The sequence below is a fragment of the Phocoena sinus genome, chromosome 3, assembly GCF_008692025.1.
Source record: "Phocoena sinus isolate mPhoSin1 chromosome 3, mPhoSin1.pri, whole genome shotgun sequence".
NCBI classification, from domain to species: Eukaryota; Metazoa; Chordata; class Mammalia; order Artiodactyla; family Phocoenidae; genus Phocoena; species Phocoena sinus.
The window spans coordinates 11,327,999-11,346,971 of NC_045765.1; the positions used below are offsets into that span (position 1 = coordinate 11,327,999).

The following is an 18,973-nucleotide window of genomic DNA, read 5'->3' on the forward strand; positions in this document are numbered from 1 at the left end:
GCCCTGCCCTCACCTGCATAGCAGCACCACAACCGAGTCAGCCTTGGCAGGGATGAAGCCGAGGAGGAAGACGTTGCGGCAGCCGCAGTTGTAACACTCCAGAACCGTCTCCCCCAGGGGCCCATCCTTGTGCAGAGTCACCTCTTTGCATTTTGCCCTCACGAGGTGATTTACAATGTGGCTGAAACCAGGAAATGATAAATAGTTAACACCCGAAGTTTGGCTTTTCACCACTTCCAATTTTCGAGCTCCGTTAAAAGTTCCGGTACCGTTCACGGTCCATTAGCAGGAGTGGTCACACCTCATCCATCTGGCATCCCGGGGGACCAGCCCGCCCCTGAACTGGCTCCCCACGGAGCACAAAAATCAATCCGACTTGAACCATTTTTAAGGAAAACTTTCCTAACACGTTTCACACAGTTCCTGCTTTTTTCTCTCCCCCCCCAGTTCCTGCTTTCTTAAATCCAACTTACTGGACCTAAGTGAATCTAACGCTGGGGCCAAGGCTGCTGTCCTGGAGAGGCAGGAGGCTCGCCCCTTTCACTGCTCCTCTGCTTGTTGTAGTTTCTCTCCTCCTCCTTTCAAAGTCACTTCTCATGGCCCCTGTGCCTGCTTCCAGGAGCAACACCCCTCCTCATTTGCTACAGGCCAGGAAACCTGATAACCAAATGTATTAGAAACCTGAGGACAGTAAAAAATACCGAGTAGTGGGGCTCAGGGCTACTCTCCGGAAGCACAGGGCCAGCCCTGAACGGTCTGAAAGCCCCACCGCCTCAGCTCTTTCCTTGCTGCGGGTGGCCAGGGCTCTGACGCCTTTCTCATTTCCGGGACACGGCTCACCTAAACCAGGGCCTGAGTGCCCCAGCCACAGAACTCTACCCTTTGCCACGCCAGCCTCATTCAGGGCCCACGGGTGGTGCACGGTTCTGCCTCAAGCCCTCCCAGCCCCCGCAGCGATCTGCAGCCTGGCTGCAGGTTTGTCACACGCTGAGCATGCCTGCCAAGCCTCCAGCCTTCCCTGCTGCCGCCCTCACATCACCTTGGGAAACCCCTCCTGTTCAAGCTTCGGCTCAGATGCCAACATCTTAATCCCCTCTGGCCCCACGAAGACTGTCAGATTACCTAACTAATCATCACTGCTCTCCGTACTTCCAAAGCCACCCCCTCCCCCCACCCCTGGGCCTTCTACCAGGATCAGTGATTTTCTCTTGTCTTTTCTAGGCCCACCTCACTCCATTACACTGGCAGCTTCCTGAAGGCGAGTGGCTGTCCCATCACCTTCACAGTCTGACCTTGCACAGAACACACAATCTGGCTGGCCGAGTCTGTTTTCTCTTAGAGGCCCTCCGCTCACTTCCCTTATCTTGGCTCTGCTGACCGGAAGCTGGGGTTGCCAGCCAAGGCAAGTTTTATTTAACTGCTTTTCCTGCAGGAGGGGAACTAATGTGAACACGGTAACACTTATCATTACCCAGAAAGTTCGGAAAATGGTATACCAGTCTCTTCTGGTTATTCTGAAGATGCTTTTCCCTTCCAATCTCTAAAAAACATCAGCTCCCTTTCTTGCCTCACTCAGAACCCCACAATTCGCATTACTAACTCCAAGGTGACACGAGATCTGACCATTCTGTGTCCTCAGCCACAGCTGCCAAAGGCACAGGAAGGGTACGGGCTCTATGCAAATAAAGCTGCCTATGGAATTCTGTCACTTTATTTCTATAAAACATGAACCTCAGAGGAAGATGCCGCTTTCTTGCAGGCGACCTGGACCCCTGCCCCACGGAGACTCTGCTCTGCTTCCCTGTGGTAATGGAGTGAGTCGCTGCACACCATGGCAGCCTTGGAGGAGCCACCCGGACCAGACCCATGCCAGTGGTGGAGGCTGAGGAGTCTCACCGCTCGAGCTTAGCCAAACGGACTCTCCCCTGGAATCCAAGCACCCTCACAATGCGGGTCTCACCCCAAACACAAAACAAGGGACCTAGTCACAGCTGCTGCTGATCAACAGCAGGAAGGGAAGCCCAGAGCCGATGGTCAAGTGAACTTAATTTAATCTGATGATTCAGGATCTGGCCCATATTAGCCTCAGGACTGCTCTGATGAGCTAATGCCAGAGGGAGCCTTCTCAGGAAGCGGCTCCCATGGATGCCCATTACTGTCTTGGGAACATCCTCCTCAGGCACCCAGTAATGAAGATGAACGGGCGTGCCAGGAGCTCATCTTGCAGAAAAATATAAATAAAAACTGGGAAAGAGAATTAAGCCAACCCTACTTGCATAATAAAAAGAACCACAGAGAATAAATCAAGGGTAAATACATTAAGGCATTCACACACCACCATCTGTTTCAAGTTAAACCAGTCACAGAGGAGGGAAAAAACCAGGTTTGTTAGCGTGCTTTTATATTGTGCTTCACTTCAACATTTCCATAATTTACACACAAATCTGAGCACAGCACTGATTAAAGACACATGCGCGGTTTGATTATCTACCTGCCAGAAGTATTTCCACGTCCATTACAGAACCACTTCTTGCTGGTATTACAGTAAACCACGCAAGCAGGATCGTGTATTCCGCAGTAACTAAAAAAGTCAAAACATCAACAGTTAAAGCTAGAAGACCACTCTCTGGTTTTAATTTGGCAGGATGTAAAATTCTTTCCTCTTACAACATTTTTAAGCTTTTCATTAAACACATACTCAAACCAAACGATCCCACTAACAAAATCCAATCAGTTAACTGCAGAGGCTTCCTGACCCTGTGAACGCAGGAAAGGGTTTAGGGGTGCTGTGGAGACTCCTCAGACAGCAGCAAAGCCCCTTCCAGGGTGAGGTGGGGGTGGGGGGGGGGTGAGAGCAGTGCAAGGTACCAGGTGAGCCCAACAACGGAGTCCTAAAACCCCCAAGGTGACCTAGTCACTCCCCTTGGCCTCAAGTTTCAGGAACCCTGACTTATAAGCAGGGAAATCGGCATCCCTAGCTCTGGGCACACAGAAGGTAAGCTGAGACCACGCTGCGTTCACAGTGCCTCCCATGCTCCAGCAGAGGGCGCCCTGCTCCTGGGAACACTCAGCTCAATCCAGCAGGGGAGGGTCCTGGGGTACAGACGGAGCTCAGCTCACAAGGAGCACCTAGGGAGAGCCCCCTGGCCTCCCTTTTCTGAAAATCAACACACCCAAAACAAAAATATTGGCTCTCCACAGAGTTCTGTATGTGGATGAAGCCAAGACTCAAGTCTCAAATGAGAATGTCCTCTGGCCAAGAACCTTCCCTGCAACACCTCACGCCAGGGGGCTCTCCCTACTCCACTCCCCACGGACGGCAGGAGTGCGACGGGGTGTGCAGACTTTAACGACCTGCAGCTTCACCAGGACCACTTCACAGGCATATTTGGTACATAACAGGAACGCGAATACATATGTAAAAATGTACTGTAAATGAGAGTGAACAAAGAGCCAACAAAGTAAAAAAGTGTGCCCACCAAGCAGGGAAAAGAGCGGCCCTCTGTCTCGTGATGGGTGCAGACCTCAGAGGGGCAGCATGCCCAAGGGGCAGGCAGAGCTGAGTAGAGGCCCAGGCCCACTGCCCTGACTGGCGGGGTGCCCTCAGCAAGATCATTTCACCTCTTTTGGTCTCAATTTCCTCATGTGCGTGTAACAAAAAAGCAAGAGTAAGTCCAAACACAAGGGGTGGGTCCTCCTCTAGATAAGAATTCCAAATTTGGTCAACACGCAGGTCTATCCACTGACTACTCACTTCCAATTTTTCAGGAATCTTCAACGCAACAAGGAGGCAGATGTTTTAAAGAAGCCTACAGTAATCTCTTTGTAAGAGAAATCTTAGCTGCTGTATTCACCCTCCAAATGCTCACCCCATGTGATGAGTTCTTTCTGATACGTGAGTGGGGCAGGTACCGGGTAACAACCCAAGGGCCTGAGGAAGGCAGAGAAGGGGAACCTTTCCCCCTCCAGCTGGGAGAATCAGGGATGACAGAGGGTGCTGATCCCATTCGCCTGCCCAGTAATAGGGACTTATGTGTGTATAAAGGCTTGAGCAACCTCCTTATTCCCAAGGACAGTGTTTCCAAGTGTCACAGTCCATGGTCTTAGAGGGGCCTCTGTAAAGTTAGCAAATGCATATAGAATGTGGATGCTCTGGGAGGCGAGTCCTCTCCTCCACTGAAGGTGCTCACCTGCAGGCATGTATGGGGAGATCCTTCGTGTAATAGGTATCTTCCTCATCTTCTTCGAAGTTCAACTCGGCCAACAACTGGCTAGTCTTGGCCACGCTGTCATCCACGGCCCCGTTCTGCAGGATGCCCTCAGGTCCACCGACCTATGGCAGAAGGCAGCGTCACCATGAAAGACTGCAGCTTCCGGGCCTCAGCCCAGGCACGTGGCTTCTCCCCATATGAGCAGTCATGGCAACCTTCCCATGAAGCACTGGCCTGCTCTCTACTGTGCAACAGTTCAGCACCTTCTGATTTGACTTTTCATACTCTCCTCTTCCCTATCAAACCTACCTGGCCAAAAACAGGGCACAGGTGGCTGAGGTCATCCGCCCTGCCACCTGCACACCCAGGTCCAACCCCATGTAGCCATAGCGCCATGACTACAAGCAGGAAGCTGAGGGCCACAAGAAGCAAGATGACTTTTTACAAACCAGATATGGTCCCCCCCTGCGGACAGCTGCACAAGGGTCCTCCTCCTTTAAAGCCTAAGCACCAGAAGTAAAAGGTTGTGACCCCTGCAGATGTGGGAATGCAGTTCTCTCGTTAGTCCACATACTTCCTCCACTGTCAGTTCCCCTCTCCAGAAGGCAGCCCTTCTTAATTATGAATTAGAAATTGAATGTTAGGATAATCTTCCAGTTTCAGGACACAATCTTACTAAATGTACCCTTTATATGTCATAACAGCAAAAACATACAAGTAGGCAACTTTAAATAACTAAGCGATGAATTTCACAGGCACCTCTGCTGAGCTCACACATCCATTCACGAGTGCACAGACTCAGCTTGTCCGAGGGAAACAGGTGCTCCTAATGCTGCCCCCGTAGGAACTGCCTCCTCAGACAGCAGCCAACAGTCCCCATCATGGTCCCCACGGGCCACAGCCCACACAAGGCTGGGTCAAGCAGTGGAGGCATCATGCGATGAAAGACGGGAAGGAGTGACAGGAGCCCCAGGGCAGGCACCAGGTTTCTCTGAGCTGTGAGACGGGATCAGACACTGACTGGCCTGCCACGCAGAGCTGGGAAACCAAAACCCACACCCATGCCATGCGGGGTCGGCTCAGGCCAGTCCCTGTCCACTGCTCCAGTCACCTATATGGGCCTAAGGACAACGGGTCTCCTGAGCGGGGGGGAGGGGGGCGCATCCCAGAAACTCCAAAGGTGCATTCAGGTTGTCAAGGAAGCCAAGAACCCATTACAGGAACACGTGTCTCTGTAATGGTCTCAGCCTGATCAGTACCCCATTTCACTGTGTCTGCCACCACTTTAATATACTATCTTTTTTTCTTAAGATTTTTTTGATGTGGACCATTTTTAAAGTCTTTATTGAATTTGTTACAATATTGCTTCTGTTTTATGTTCTGTTTTTTTGGCCACCAGGCATGTGGGATCTTAGCTCCCCAACAAGGGATCAAGCCCACACCCTCTGCACTGGAAGGCGAAGTCTTAACCACTGGACCACCAGGGAAGTCCCAACATTTTTTCAGAAGGCAACAATCAGGTTAAATGCAAGAAGACTGTATGCTTTGTTTGGGGGAAGTTTTTTTTTTTTTTTTTTTGCTGTACGCAGGCCTCTCACTGTTGTGGCCTCTCCCCTTGCGGAGCACAGGCTCCGGACGCGCAGGCTCAGCATCCATGACTCACAGGCCCAGCCGATCCGCGGCATGTGGGATCTTCCTGGACCGGGGCACGAACCCCTGTCCCCTGCATCGGCAGGCAGACTCTCAACCACTGCGCCACCAGGGAAGCCCCAGTTTTTTTTTTTTTAATGAAAAATCAGTATTAACTTTTGGATTTTAATGTAATGAAGACAGTATTATTAACATCACAAGCACCTCTTTGTAAATCCCTGACCTCCTTTTTAAAAAAATTTTAAGTGGTTCTGTGGCGTTAAGTACATTCACATGGTTGTGCAACCACCACCACCATCCACCTCCAGAACTTTCTCATCTTCTCAAACTGAAACTGTCCATTCCCCCTCCCTCAGCCCCTGGCAACCTCCATTCTACTTTGTTTCTATGAATCTGACTACTGTAGGGACCTCACATAAGTGGAATCATACGGTATTTGCCCTTTTGTGACTGACTTATCTCACTTAGCATAATGTGCTCAAGGTTCATCTATGTCCTGTGTCAGAATTTCCTCCTTTTTAAAGGCTGAATAATATTCCATTGTATGGACACACAACATTTTGTTTATCCATTCATCAGTCAGTGAATACTTGGGTTGCTTCCACCTTCTGGCTGCTGTGAATGATGTTGCTATGAACGTGGAGTACGAGTATCTCTTCAAGTCCCTGTTTTCAATTCTTTGGGTATATACCCAGAAGTGAAGTTGCTGAATCATATAATTATTCTATGTTTAACTTTTTGAGGAATTGCCATACTGTTTTCCACAGCAGCTACACTATTTTATATTCCCACCCACCAGTAGTGCACAAGGGTCCTAATTTCTCTACATCCTTGCCAACACGTGTGATTTTTCTGTTGGCTGTTGATAGTAGCCATCCTAATGGGTGTGAGGTGGTATCTCATTGCGGTTTTGATTGACACAACCTGGATTATAATGATGCTAAATATCTTTTCCTATGCCTGTTGGCCATTTGGGTATCTTCTCTGGAGAAAGGTCTAGTCAAGTACTTTGCCCATTTTTAATCAGGTTGTTAAATTTTTTGTTGTGCTTTGTTTGAAAATATTTTAAACATTTATTTATTTATTTAGGCTGCACTGGGTCTTAGTTGCGGCACGTGGGCATGTGGGATCCTTAGCTGCGGCAAGCAGACTTCTTAGCTACAGCATGCGGACTTCTCAGTTGCAGCATGCAGACAGACTCTTAGTTCCCCGACCAGGGATCGAACCTGGGCCCCCTGCATTGGGAGCATGGAGTCTTACCCACTGGACCACCAGGGAAGTCCCCTTTGTTTAAAATTTTGATAGCAAGTTACTACTTCAAAAAGTTACCTCTCCTTTTGGCAACACTTCTCCTGACACATGCAGTGGCAATACTGGGATGAGGCTGCCGACAAGGGACCAAGACACCTCTCAGTGTGACTGCCTCAGCACACACGTTTGTTTTCTGAAAGTGTGTGGCCAGATTATGGTACCTGGATTTCACTTCATGGCAGTGAAAGAGCCACATATATCATGCTATAGGGGAGGGCTGAGAGGGTGTGGGCCACAATCGTGCGCTCAGAATGGTATTTACATTTTTAAATGGTTGGATTAAATACCTAATAGTAGGTATTTGCTTCTTGTCCCACAAAGCCTAGAACATTTACTACCTAGCACTTTAAGGAAATGCTTGCTGACATTTCTCCAAAGAAGACATACAGATGGTCAACAGGTACATGACAAAACGCTCAATATTGCTAATTATTAGAGAAATGCAAGCCAAAACTACGAGGTATCACTTCACATGAGTCAGAATGGCCATGATTTAAAAGTCTACAAACAATAAATGCTGGAGAGGGCATGGAGAAAAAGGAACTCTCCTTTGCTGTTGGTGGGAATGTAAATTGGTGCAGCCACTATGGAGAACAGTATGGAGGTTCCTCAAGAAACTAAACATAGAGCTACCATATGACCCAGCAATCCCACTCCTGGGCATATATCCGAAGAAAACTCTAATTCGAAATGTACATGCACCCCAATGTTCACAGCAGCACTATTTACAACAGCCAAGACATGGAAGGAGCCTAAATGTCCATCGACAGAGGAATGTATAAGAAGATGTAGTACATATACATAAAATGGAATATGACTCAGCCATAAAAAAGAATGAAATAATGTCATTTGCAGCAACATGGATGGACATATCATATTATCATATTAAGTGAAGTCACTTATTAAGTGAAGTCAGACAAATATCACATGATATCACTTGCATGTGAAATCTAAAAAAATGAAACAAATGAACTTATTTTCAAAACAGAAATGGACTCAACTATAGAAAACAAACTTATGGTTACCAACAGGGCTGATGGGGGGATGTTAATTAGGAGTTTGAAATTGACATATACACCCTGCTACTATAAAATCGATAAAACAACAGGGACCTACAGTATAGGGTGCTACATTCAGTATCTTGTAATAACCTATAATGGAAAAGAATCTGAAAAAGCATATATATCATTTTGCTGTATACCTGAAACTAACACAATATTGTAAATTAACTATACTTCAATTTAAAACACGGTTGGGGGACTTCCCTGGTGGTCCAGTGGTTAAGACTCCACGATCCCAATGCAGGGGGCCCAGGTTCGATCCCTGGTCAGGGAACTAAGATCCCATATACCGCAACTAAGATGGCACGCCTTAGAGAAGCCCGTGCCAAAATAAATAAATAAATAATTTTTAAAAATAAAATAAAAAATGGTTAATTTTAAAAAAAAAGAAAAAAAAATGCTTGCTAACTCCTAGTCTAGAAGAACTCTTAAAATGTCTCATCAGGTTGTATAAACTTTTATGTGTAAAGAAATATCCTTAGTGATATGTGAATCTTTACTTTCCTCAAACATAAAAATTAGTATGTGGAGTAATACGGACACCTGCGTGACACCAGGTGCCTTCATTCCACCCACTCCTGCTTCATCCAGGCCTCAGATCCCACACTTCATCTCCCCTCACAGAGGGAAGAGTGAACCAGCAGAGGGCACATCAGGAATGTGTGAGGCTCTTAACAGAGCCTGACCAACCATGTGACGACCCTTTCTCTGCATCACTCATACCCCTTCGGGCTTAATAAGGAGCAGGAAATCTAAATCCGTTCTAGGACCTGCTCTAGGAACTCTCAAGAGACAATACAATACCGACACAACACAAGGTCAGATGGATTCTCCCTCACCCCCCACTGAAGGCAGGGAGACTAGAGAGAGAGGAGTCCAGATTCCCCAGTAGGCCCTGTAGCTGTGTGGCTGGGGGGCGTGGGTGTGTCCCTCCTCACAAGTACTTACGCACACCTACACACCACGTGCACTTGTCCAACCCCTGCCCAGCCCCACTCCTGCCCAGCTGTGACCTGACCACAACACAGACTTCTATAGCGGGCTTGTTAGTTTCTCCCTCTACTTTCTGGAAAGTTTTAAGATAAACATTAACTTCAAAAATACATTTGACCTTAGCAACTATAATTAAATGAGTTAAAGCACTAAAGAGTGCCTGGCACAGAGAAGGCCCACAATCCAAGCCAGGCGACGTAATGGAAGAAGGGAGGGGAGTGTCCTTGTCTGGCACAGGACTGAGGTTATCAACCCATCACCTCCAGCCAGGACCCCTGGGTCCTGCTGGGCTCAAGAGGGGAAAGTCCTCCCTGCACCCCTGGCACCAAGCCCATCCCCAGGCACCGTGTCACTGGGTCTAGAAAGCGAAGGAAACAGTTCCCCCTCCACCCCTGCTCTGGACACTCATTATTGAAGTCCATCTATGAGCTGCCGAGCTGATCAAGGTCTTGCAGGTTTTCTGCCCAGGGAGTTTCTTACTACCCACTGCAGAACTCAGTGCACCTCAGAACAGCAGGAAGAGAGGTCACTTCATTCCCACAAAGGAAAAGCACATCAGTTCAAACATTACCACTAACTGTGCTGGTAAGAACTTTTAGACCATAAATTTTTACCCCAAACCTCATAAGCGTCATACCACTCAGCATGAAATAGACATTCCTGTCCCTCAATCCCAGACTATGCCAATGTCCCAGGGCCTTTGCACTCACTATCCCCCTGGCTTCTACACAGATGGCTCCTGGTCCTTCAGTCCCGGTCCACAGGGCACCTCCTAGGGAGGCCTCCCCTGACCCTATCTGAGGGGCACCAGTGGGGCCAGCTCTGCCGGTCCTGCTCCCTGCTCTGACCCCCGCACCTAGAACTGAGCCCACACCCCAGGAGGCTCTCACAGTGTTAGCTAAATGAACATATCTTCTCAATCAAAATATAAAGGTTGAGATGTAAAATGACATCATTTATTCTTTTCTGCCACAACTTAAATAAAAAAGAGCGAGTGGGAAATCGCCTTTCCCTCAGGTGACCTGAGGCAGAGAGGAACTACCAGGTCTCTGAGCCCTGCCTCAGCAAAAGGCTAACAGAAGATCCGCTCTCCCTCAGCTTTTGAAAAAGTTTCAAAGCTACAGAGAATGAATGACCCACACACCCACCATCTGGATCCACCAGCCACTCACATTTTGCCACATTTGCTCTCTCCCTCTCTTGCTCTGCACACATATGCACACATGTGTTCACACACACACATAGTTTTTTTTTCCTGATCCATTTCAGAATCATAGGTCCCAGGACAAGGGCTTTCTCCACACAACCACAATATAAACATCACACTCGGGAATAATGCTGATGTAATACTGATATCTAATACACATAGACACATTTTCCCAATGTTCTAATAATGTCCTTTACAGTTTTTTAAATCCAAGACCCAGTTAACAATTACACATAATTTGTGATGTAATCTCTTAGCCTTCTTTAATCCATTAGTTTTAACCACAAGAAATTGTTGAGATTTGACCATTTTTGACCTACAATGAAGGGAACGTCACATGGTCCCACCCAACACAGCAGTCCCTGAGCTTTGGGTTAAAGGAGTTCTACCTGCCTCCCTCTTTTCAGTAGACCCTTGTTTTGACCAAATGCTAAGTCCACCCCTACCGTTCATTTCAAAGCTCAAGAATATCCTCGACCTGTCTGGGGTGTCTGCAGCTCACCCTGTGCTGCCCCTGCCTGCCCAGCTCTGGGGTCAGCCACTCGCAAAGGAGCTCACAGACTGACATGGAATCCACCCACACCTGCAGGGAGAAGCCAGGCTGTGAGGAGAGGTTCAGTCCAGAAGGCAGGACACCTCACAGGACAATGACCTGGACCGGATCCTGGCTCAGTAGCATGAAAAGAAGAAGAGGGAGGGGCTGCCCAGAAGAGCAGGGCTGGAGACGTGCCAATCAATCACATTAACACTAGACCTCACGGGGACCCGGACCAGGTAAATAATCTGACTGTGGAAAAAGGGAAGCCCCATGTATTCAATATTAGATGATCCTGAAAAACTACTGTTGGTGCTGTTTGTCTGACCACAGCAGTACGGCTATGAAGGAAAGATGCCCTTTTCATGTTTTTAGAAATGCATTCTAAATAGCATAAGTCTAAATGGTTGAGTATCACTAACTCATATGGCTCAACCTCAGAAGAGTGAAATGACAAGTTGGATTTGCTTTAAAACACTTCAGCAAAGAAAAAGAAAAAAGAGAGAAAAGAAAATCTTCACAACCATCAAATCAAGAAGACAGATGGGCAGGATTTGCTTTATCTACTTATACACGAGAGAATTCCTAATAAACATTTTTACACAATACAGGTGGACAAGGTGGCTGCCTGGAATCTGTGTTAGCTCTGCAGAGCCATGCACTTGAAAGGAGTGATGGAAGATGAGCACAGCTTGTACCAAATGGCTTCTGCCTCGGGATGAGGCAAGCAACCCCTCCAGGTTCACTGTCAGCCCTGGCTGCTGAGCTATGCGAGGAGCTACAGTAGATAGGAAGGTGCTATCCTCAGTCATGACAAAGGGCTACTCACAGCTCAGCAGGCAGCCTAAATCAACTGTACTGTCTAGAAGCCGTCCTGGCAACAATCCGCAGGGATCCTGAGAAACCCGGCTCAGTTGTCCAACTTGCAAGCTGCTAGTGGACCAACACACATAAAAAGGCACAAGGACCCTATGCCAGCCATGGGATCCCAGGACTCGGCATTCCTGTTGTTTATCAGAGGAAGTAGGATTTTGCCCTCAAGGAAAGCTCTTCCGGCAAGAAGAGTTCAAAGCCCCTCAAGACTGGGGCCCCATAAGACTTGGAAAAGGGAGCACTAAAGACCCGGCCCGACTCACTGCCCGCTCTGCACCTCCCAGGCCACATTCTGCTCTGGGTTCCACTGAACACAATGGTCATCTTGGCCCTTCTCTGTGAGCTGGACTGTCCTATACCACCAAAAGACCACCCCTACCACGCTAACCACCACAACTGCCCCTCAGTTGAGAGCCACTGCCCACAATCTGCCCCTCCAGCCCCTGCGCACAGCGCTCTGGTGGGGCCTCTCCCTCCTGCGAGGCCTCTCACCCAGCTCTCAGGGCAGCACCTCCAAAGGTCTGCTGACCCCCTACTCACACCTCCCATCCAAGGGGAGCCCTGCCTCAGCCCAGGGGGATCCCGGGCCCTGATGAAAACCATCAGACAAGAACTCACGCCTGCTCTGGAGGAGTTATGAGGACTCGGGGACAACGGGGTGCTCGGCGCAGTGACGAGCATGTGCCTGAGGAGGAGTGGCCACTGTGGCCACCTGGTACTGTGGTGGTTCACACATGTGCGCACCTGAGGGCACACATCTGACCCCAGCGCTCTCTGCCTGAGCTCCCCTTCTAGCCTCAGCCAAACTCTGCCAGGTCTCCCTGCCACCTAAGGGCCCTTCCTCTCAAGGGAGGTCACGGCACCCCTCAGCAGCAACACAAGGCTCCAGGATCCAGCCCGAGCCCCTCGTCGTGGACAACAGCCCTTTTCCCTCCATGCCAAGCCCTGTGCCCAAGTGGTTCAGGGTGCACTTCCTGAACAACTCAAGGACCACCACTCACAAAGGCTTTTTTCCCTTTCCCTCCTCTGGGCCCCCACTGTCCCCAACTGCAGACTGGGCAGCACCTGCCATTTCTAACAAAGCAGCTGCAGTTGGCAAAGGACTCACTTTGACTCCCAGTGGGAGTCAGCCCTCCCCAAGCACAGCAAGACAGTGAAACAGAAGTACTGAGAGGACGGGCATTGAGAACCAGGCTGAGGAGGTCAGCCTGAGAGTCTGTGCAGAGGGAACAAAACAAAACGTGAACAGACACATGAGGGCTCCCAGGCTCACCACATGAGCAGTGTGGCCAGGCCTCAGCTCCTACCTCTGAACCCCAGCACAGAACCTACCTAGCACACGATGCACCATATCTCCCCAGCGTGTGACCTGGAATGGGAAGCGCGGGGTCACCCGATCTCCCTACCTTAGAGCTTTAACAAGAAACTACCAAGATTAGAAGGAGCAAAAATAGAAGAGTAAAGGAAAGGTGGCATGAAAGAGAACTCAGGACAGTGAGTGACTGTTGGGATGGCTACACAGCCCAGTAAATTTACTTTAAAAAAAATGAACAAAAAAAACACAAAACACTGAATTGAACACTTAAAAACAAGAGGCCTCGGGAACTGCCTGGCGGTCTAGTGGTTAGGACTCAATGCTTCCAATGCCAGGGGCCAGGGTTCAGTCCCTGGTCGGGGAACTAAGATCCTGCAAGCTGCTTGAACCCAAAAAAAAAAAAAAAAAAAAAAAAATGTCTTACCTGCTTATATCTATGACCCAGATCAAGGTGTGTGAAATTGTAAAAATTATAAAAAACAAACAAGAGGACTCTGGTATATGACCATACCTCAGTAAAGCTATCATTTATTTATTTTATTATTACTTTTTTTTTTGGCTGCGCTGGGTCTTCATTGCTCTGCACGGGCTTTCTCTACCTGCGGCGACTGGGGGCTACTCTTCATTGCGGTGCACAGGCTTCTCATTGTAGTGGCTTCTCTTGTTGCGGAGCACGGGCTCTAGGCACGCGGGCTCAGTAGTTGCGGCTCGCGGGCTCTAGAGCACAGGCTCAGTAGTTGTGGCACACGGGCTTAGTTGCTCTGCGTTATGTGGGATCATCCCGGACCAGGGCTCGAACCCGTGTCCCCTGCATTGGCAGGTGGATTCTAAACCACTGCACCACCAGGGAAGCCCAGTAAAGCTATTAGAAAGATGCCTCTCTTTTTTGGTTGTGGGAGCTAGATTGATAGAGAACTTTGTTCTGCTGTTAATATTGGTATTGTATTGGTGTTACCTTTTCCCCCCAATCATGCTGAATCTGGGTAACAAAACTAATTGGGTAAATAGAGTTAGGAGTTATTTCGCTTATTAAGCAGTAACTGACACGTAAGCCCTCCCTTTCGGGGGTTTGGAACCAAACGCCAGAAATCCAATAAGAGGAAAGTACAGGTAGAACACATGCCAGAGCTCCTGCGAGGTTAGCAGCATCTCATCTCCAATTTTCTCAAGGCGTACTTATGTCACAGCTGTACTGAGTGTTCACGGAACAAAAAAAGGCCGACTCAAATTTTAAACTCACCACTTTTAGGAACCCCGGAACTATATGAAACTCACTCCTCATCATAAGCTGAGGGCCAGGAAGCAGAAGATGATCTGTTTACCTGGAATATCAAGGATATGCTGGAACAGCCTTCCCTGACTTCTGAAGGCAGCAGGTTTTGAAAAGTAGGTAGCAGCTCTTTATAATTTTATAAATTGACACACATCAATGTACATAAACACCGGTGAATCCATCAATAAAGGTAACAAACACATCCATCACCCTCAGTCTCCTCGTGCCTTTGCCATCCCTCTCTCCTTTCCTCCCCTCCCCACAACCACTGATCTGCCTTCTGTCACTGTAGGTTACCTAGCACTTTCTAGAGTTTTATATGAACAGAATCAAAGAGTATATACTCTTTTTTAAGTGCATCTTTCACTCACTGTAATTATTTTAAGATGCATCCATGTTGCTGGCTGTATCAATGGTTCATTTCCTTTTTTTTGTTTGGCAGTGTTCCCAACTCTTAAGATTTTCACCATAATTCCAATGTTTGGAGGAAACACGATAGTAGCAACAGTCAAGGGGAAATATTCCAACTAGGCAGAGCAGAAGGTCTGTAACACCAGCTATTATGCAAAGGACTTCCAAAATTACCTTTCCCTGCCCTTTGAGGGGCAGGGGAAGGGGCCAGGAAAGGGTCAAATACCCAAAAGAAAACTGTCCCTTTATCTTAAGGACACCTGTCAGGGCTTTGATAAATATCAGTTTCAAATCATAAACAAGAAAACAAGTGTTATTGGAACCAACTCAGAGCTCAGCAGGAGTCACCTCTGCCTGCCATTCTCCCACCCTGGCCAAGACACACATGTGTTACCTCAACAAACTTTCAGATAAAACCAACTGTGCAAAACTGGCAGTCAAGACTGATATCAAAAGTGGCTACACACCGGAAAACAGTCTGGCGGCACCCGAAAAAGCAACAGGCAGTTGTTACCATACCACCCACCAATTTCACTGAAGGCTTACGTCCACACAGAAACCTCTACACAGACGTTCACAGCAGCATTTTCCATAACAGCTAAAAACAAAAACAACTCAAATGTCCACCGACAGGTAAGTGGATAAACAAAATGTGGTCTGTCTGTGCTGTGGAATATCATTCAGTCATAATAAGGAATGGAGCAGATAACATGCCACAACATAGACGAACCTTGAAAACATGCTCAGTAAAAGAACAAAAGAACACATACTATATGTCTATTTATATGAAATGTCCAGAGTACGCAAATCCAGAGATAGAAAGATTAGTGGCTGCCTGGGGTAAGAGAAGGGAGGACTGACAGGCTAAGGGGTGCAAGGCTTCTTTTTATGGTGATGAAAATGTCCTAAAATGGACTGTGGTGGTGGCTGCACAACTCTGAATGTACTGAAGTCACTCAATTGCACACTCTGAATGGGTGAAGTGTATGGTATGTGAATTCTACCTCGGTAAAGCTGTGAAACAAAAGTGGTTGCCCAGCACTTGACAATCCACAGCCACTCATCCAATAAGATAAAATCAAAAGGCACTCCGAATAGAAGCCCAGGGACTTCCCTGGTGGCGCAGTGGTTAAGAATCCACCTGCCAATGCAGGGGACATGGGTTTGAGCCCTGGTCCGGGAAGATCCCACATGCCGCGGAGCAACTAAGCCCATGCGCCACAACTACTGAGCCTGCGCTCTAGAGCCCGTGAGCCACAACTACTGAGCCCACGTGCCTAGAGCCTGTGCTCCGATACAAGAGAAGCCAACGCAATGAGTAGCCCCCGCTCACCACAACTAGAGAAAGCCAGCACACAGCAACGAAGACCCAATGCAGCCAAAAATAAATAAGTATAAATATATTTATTTATTAATTAAAAAAAAAAAAAAAAGAACCCAACTAGAACTCAGAGCTGCTCCAGGCTTGCTGTTTTATAGGCTACAGTTTAAACAGGATTTCCAATAAAACGATTACCTCTCACAACCCTGAGCTGCCACGGGTCATGGCACACTGCTCAACCAAGAGATCTTTATCCTCAGCCTTCCGGACATGCTGGACACAAATTACAGACAGCACTATCTGGTCTATCCATCTATACATGAATCCAGATTTCACGTATGTTTAAAAGTAACAAAAATATAGCTGTTATCCCCATTTTACAGCTGTGGAAACAGGTCTACAGAGTATGAAACTACAGGCATTATCATGAGCCTCCAGTGGCTCATTCATTTCTCCATGCAAACTCTCCCCTCTCTCCTACCTTCCCCCACCATATGTAAACAAAACCGAAAAAACATACATATGGTGCACACCTGTTCTCCCTGATGCCCCACCCATCAAGCTTCTATTTTTAAGGAATCTGGGGTTAGCATGAGTCAAATGTTTTCTGCTTCTATTAGGGGCTAAAAGGAAGTCCAGGTGGGTGGTCTACCCACGGGAATGACTCATCCAACTAGAATGTAAGCCCCCTCCTCCAGGACAAGGTTTGAGCTCACTCTGGCTGAGGATGGGTTAGCTCCCCGCACCCTGGCAGTGGATCCTCTTGCTAAGGGACACCTATGACAAGGTGAACCCTATAGCTCCTCCCTGGCTGAGAATTCAGGAAAATAAACCTGAGGGAGGTGCCAGGCACAGGAATGGAATCTGAGATCCACAGGAAGATGGCTACATTCCTGGGGAGCCCAGCCCAAGACCACTGCCAGTCCCTTCTCGCACCCCGGGGCAAGGACCCAGGTCCAGGAAGTGTATGCCCAACACACTCTCGTAACACAAACCCAAATTTAAAATAACTGAGCAGCCTTCGCTAAATGTTCACATTATTAAGAACAAAACTTTCTGACGTGGCAGAACCATTTATATGAAACCCACTACCACTGCCCCATTGGAGGAACAAACTCAAAACCAACTTTTCCAAGGCAGGGCTGTGGAGTTACGTAACAGGTCGATTTCAGCAACAGGCAATGCAAGAAGGAAAAACAAAACGCAAACTGCTTCATGAATAATCTTAAAAGCCAGAGAGTGTGGGGTTCTCGATTGGATGCAAAAATTCCGTGTCTGCTGGGGAAGCCTCGACCCTCCTCTCGCCAGCATCCCAGGGCCCGGTGAAATGTGAACCCGCCGCACAGTGGGCATGAATGGGGGCGGGGGCGCCCCGATGGCTGCGACCACAGGTAAGGGAGTGAGGCAGGGCGGTCACATCAGCCAGAGGGGGGAACCGGAGCAGATCACTCCGGAGCTGGTTTGAGCAGGGCACTGACCCAGCTGGAGGAGAACTCGGGGACAAGTCGCCCCCAACCTGGCCAGAGACGGACCTAGGGCCGCTCACCTCGGACAGGCCCGGAAGAGGACTTGGGACAGATCACCTAAGACCCAGCCTGAGCTAGGTCCTGAGATCACTCGGACGCAACCAGAGCGGAACTTGAAGGAGATCTACCCGGGTCCGGCTGGAGAGCGGAAACTGGGGCAGGTTACTCCGGGCACGTCCTGAGCGGGAGATGCCCGGCCAGGTTACTCCGGACCCGGCCGGGCTGTGGGACCCGAGCAGATCAGCCCGGGACCGGCTGGAGGGGAAACCGGGGCAGGTCCCCGACCGCCGAGGCCCGGCCCTGGCTTCCGGCGTCGCCATGTGCCGCTCACCTGTGCGTCGAGCTGTCCGGCCGCCGCTCCCGGGCCCGCGCAGACCGGGGCCCCAGCGCCGCCACCTCCGGGGCCGCCGGGGGGCGTCTGCGTCTGGCTGGGGAGAGTGAAGTCGGTAAACTCGAACTCGGAGCCCTGGGTGTCGGCGCCGAGCAGCTCGGCCTCCTCAGTGTCCAGGAAGGTGAGCGTCTGCGAGCTGGGCCCGTACGCCTCCACGCTCATGGTGCCGCCGCGTAGAGCTCTCAGGCCGGCTCCACACCTCACTCGAGCCCGCCGCCGCGCTGAGGCCTAGGCCGCAGGCCTCGGGCTGCCGCCGCCGCCGCTGCACCCGCGCCCGTGAAACGGATCAAAACGCCCGCCGCAGAGCGAGCAGGGTCGAGAGTCACGCCCGCCAAACCGCCGCCGCTGCCGCCGAGCCTCTCAGCTTCGCCGCTTCCTTCGGAGCCGCCCGCCCTCGCAGCCCTCGGCAGGAACCGCCGCCACCGCTGCCGTCGCCGCCGTGCGCGTGCGCGAGCCCGACGCCGGCGCAGGTGCGCGTGCGCGAGCCCGACGCCGGCGCAGGCGCGCGCACCCCTTGAGGACGCCTCCAACCGCGCCCGGACTCCCGGAGCCTAGCGGGCCGACGGGACGCGCAACGTGCACGCGTGGGGGGCGGGGCTTCCAACTGCCGTCTCAGCAGACGCTCCAGTACGTGGTCCCGCCCCAACCGCTGCTCTGTGGCGCTGGGGCAGAGGTTGGTTGCGGACTTGGTCGTCTGTGTCGTTAGAGGCGGTGACGGTGTCTTGGGTTAACTGAGCGCCAACTGAATGCCTTACATAGGTGGAACACCCAGCTGGGGAGGCTTGGCCAGGACGGTGCGGTGCGTCCCCATCTCTCGAAGAAGCTCCCTGGGCCTGTTAACCCATCTTTTAAAAGGGGGCGCCTGGCCCAAAGTAGCTGCTCAGTGTGCATTGGT

The 18,973-nt window shown here is 49.7% G+C and overlaps 1 protein-coding gene across 2 annotated transcripts in view; it reads right to left on the reverse strand.

The window, feature by feature from the left end:
* Positions 1–18,505, reverse strand: part of UPF1 (UPF1 RNA helicase and ATPase) — a 36,506-nt gene extending 18,001 nt beyond the window's left edge. The window contains exons 1-4 of one of the 2 annotated variants that reach the window (XM_032626461.1): positions 18,019–18,240; positions 4,191–4,333; positions 2,492–2,581; positions 14–181 (exon numbers count right to left, since the gene is read on the reverse strand). In XM_032626461.1, the coding sequence (XP_032482352.1) occupies positions 14–181; positions 2,492–2,581; positions 4,191–4,333; positions 18,019–18,240 (623 nt within the window). Of the gene's footprint in view, positions 1–13; positions 182–2,491; positions 2,582–4,190; positions 4,334–18,018 lie in introns of both variants that reach the window. The other variant, XM_032626462.1, reaches the window with a different exon arrangement.
* Between the last annotated feature and the right edge of the window lie 468 nt (positions 18,506–18,973).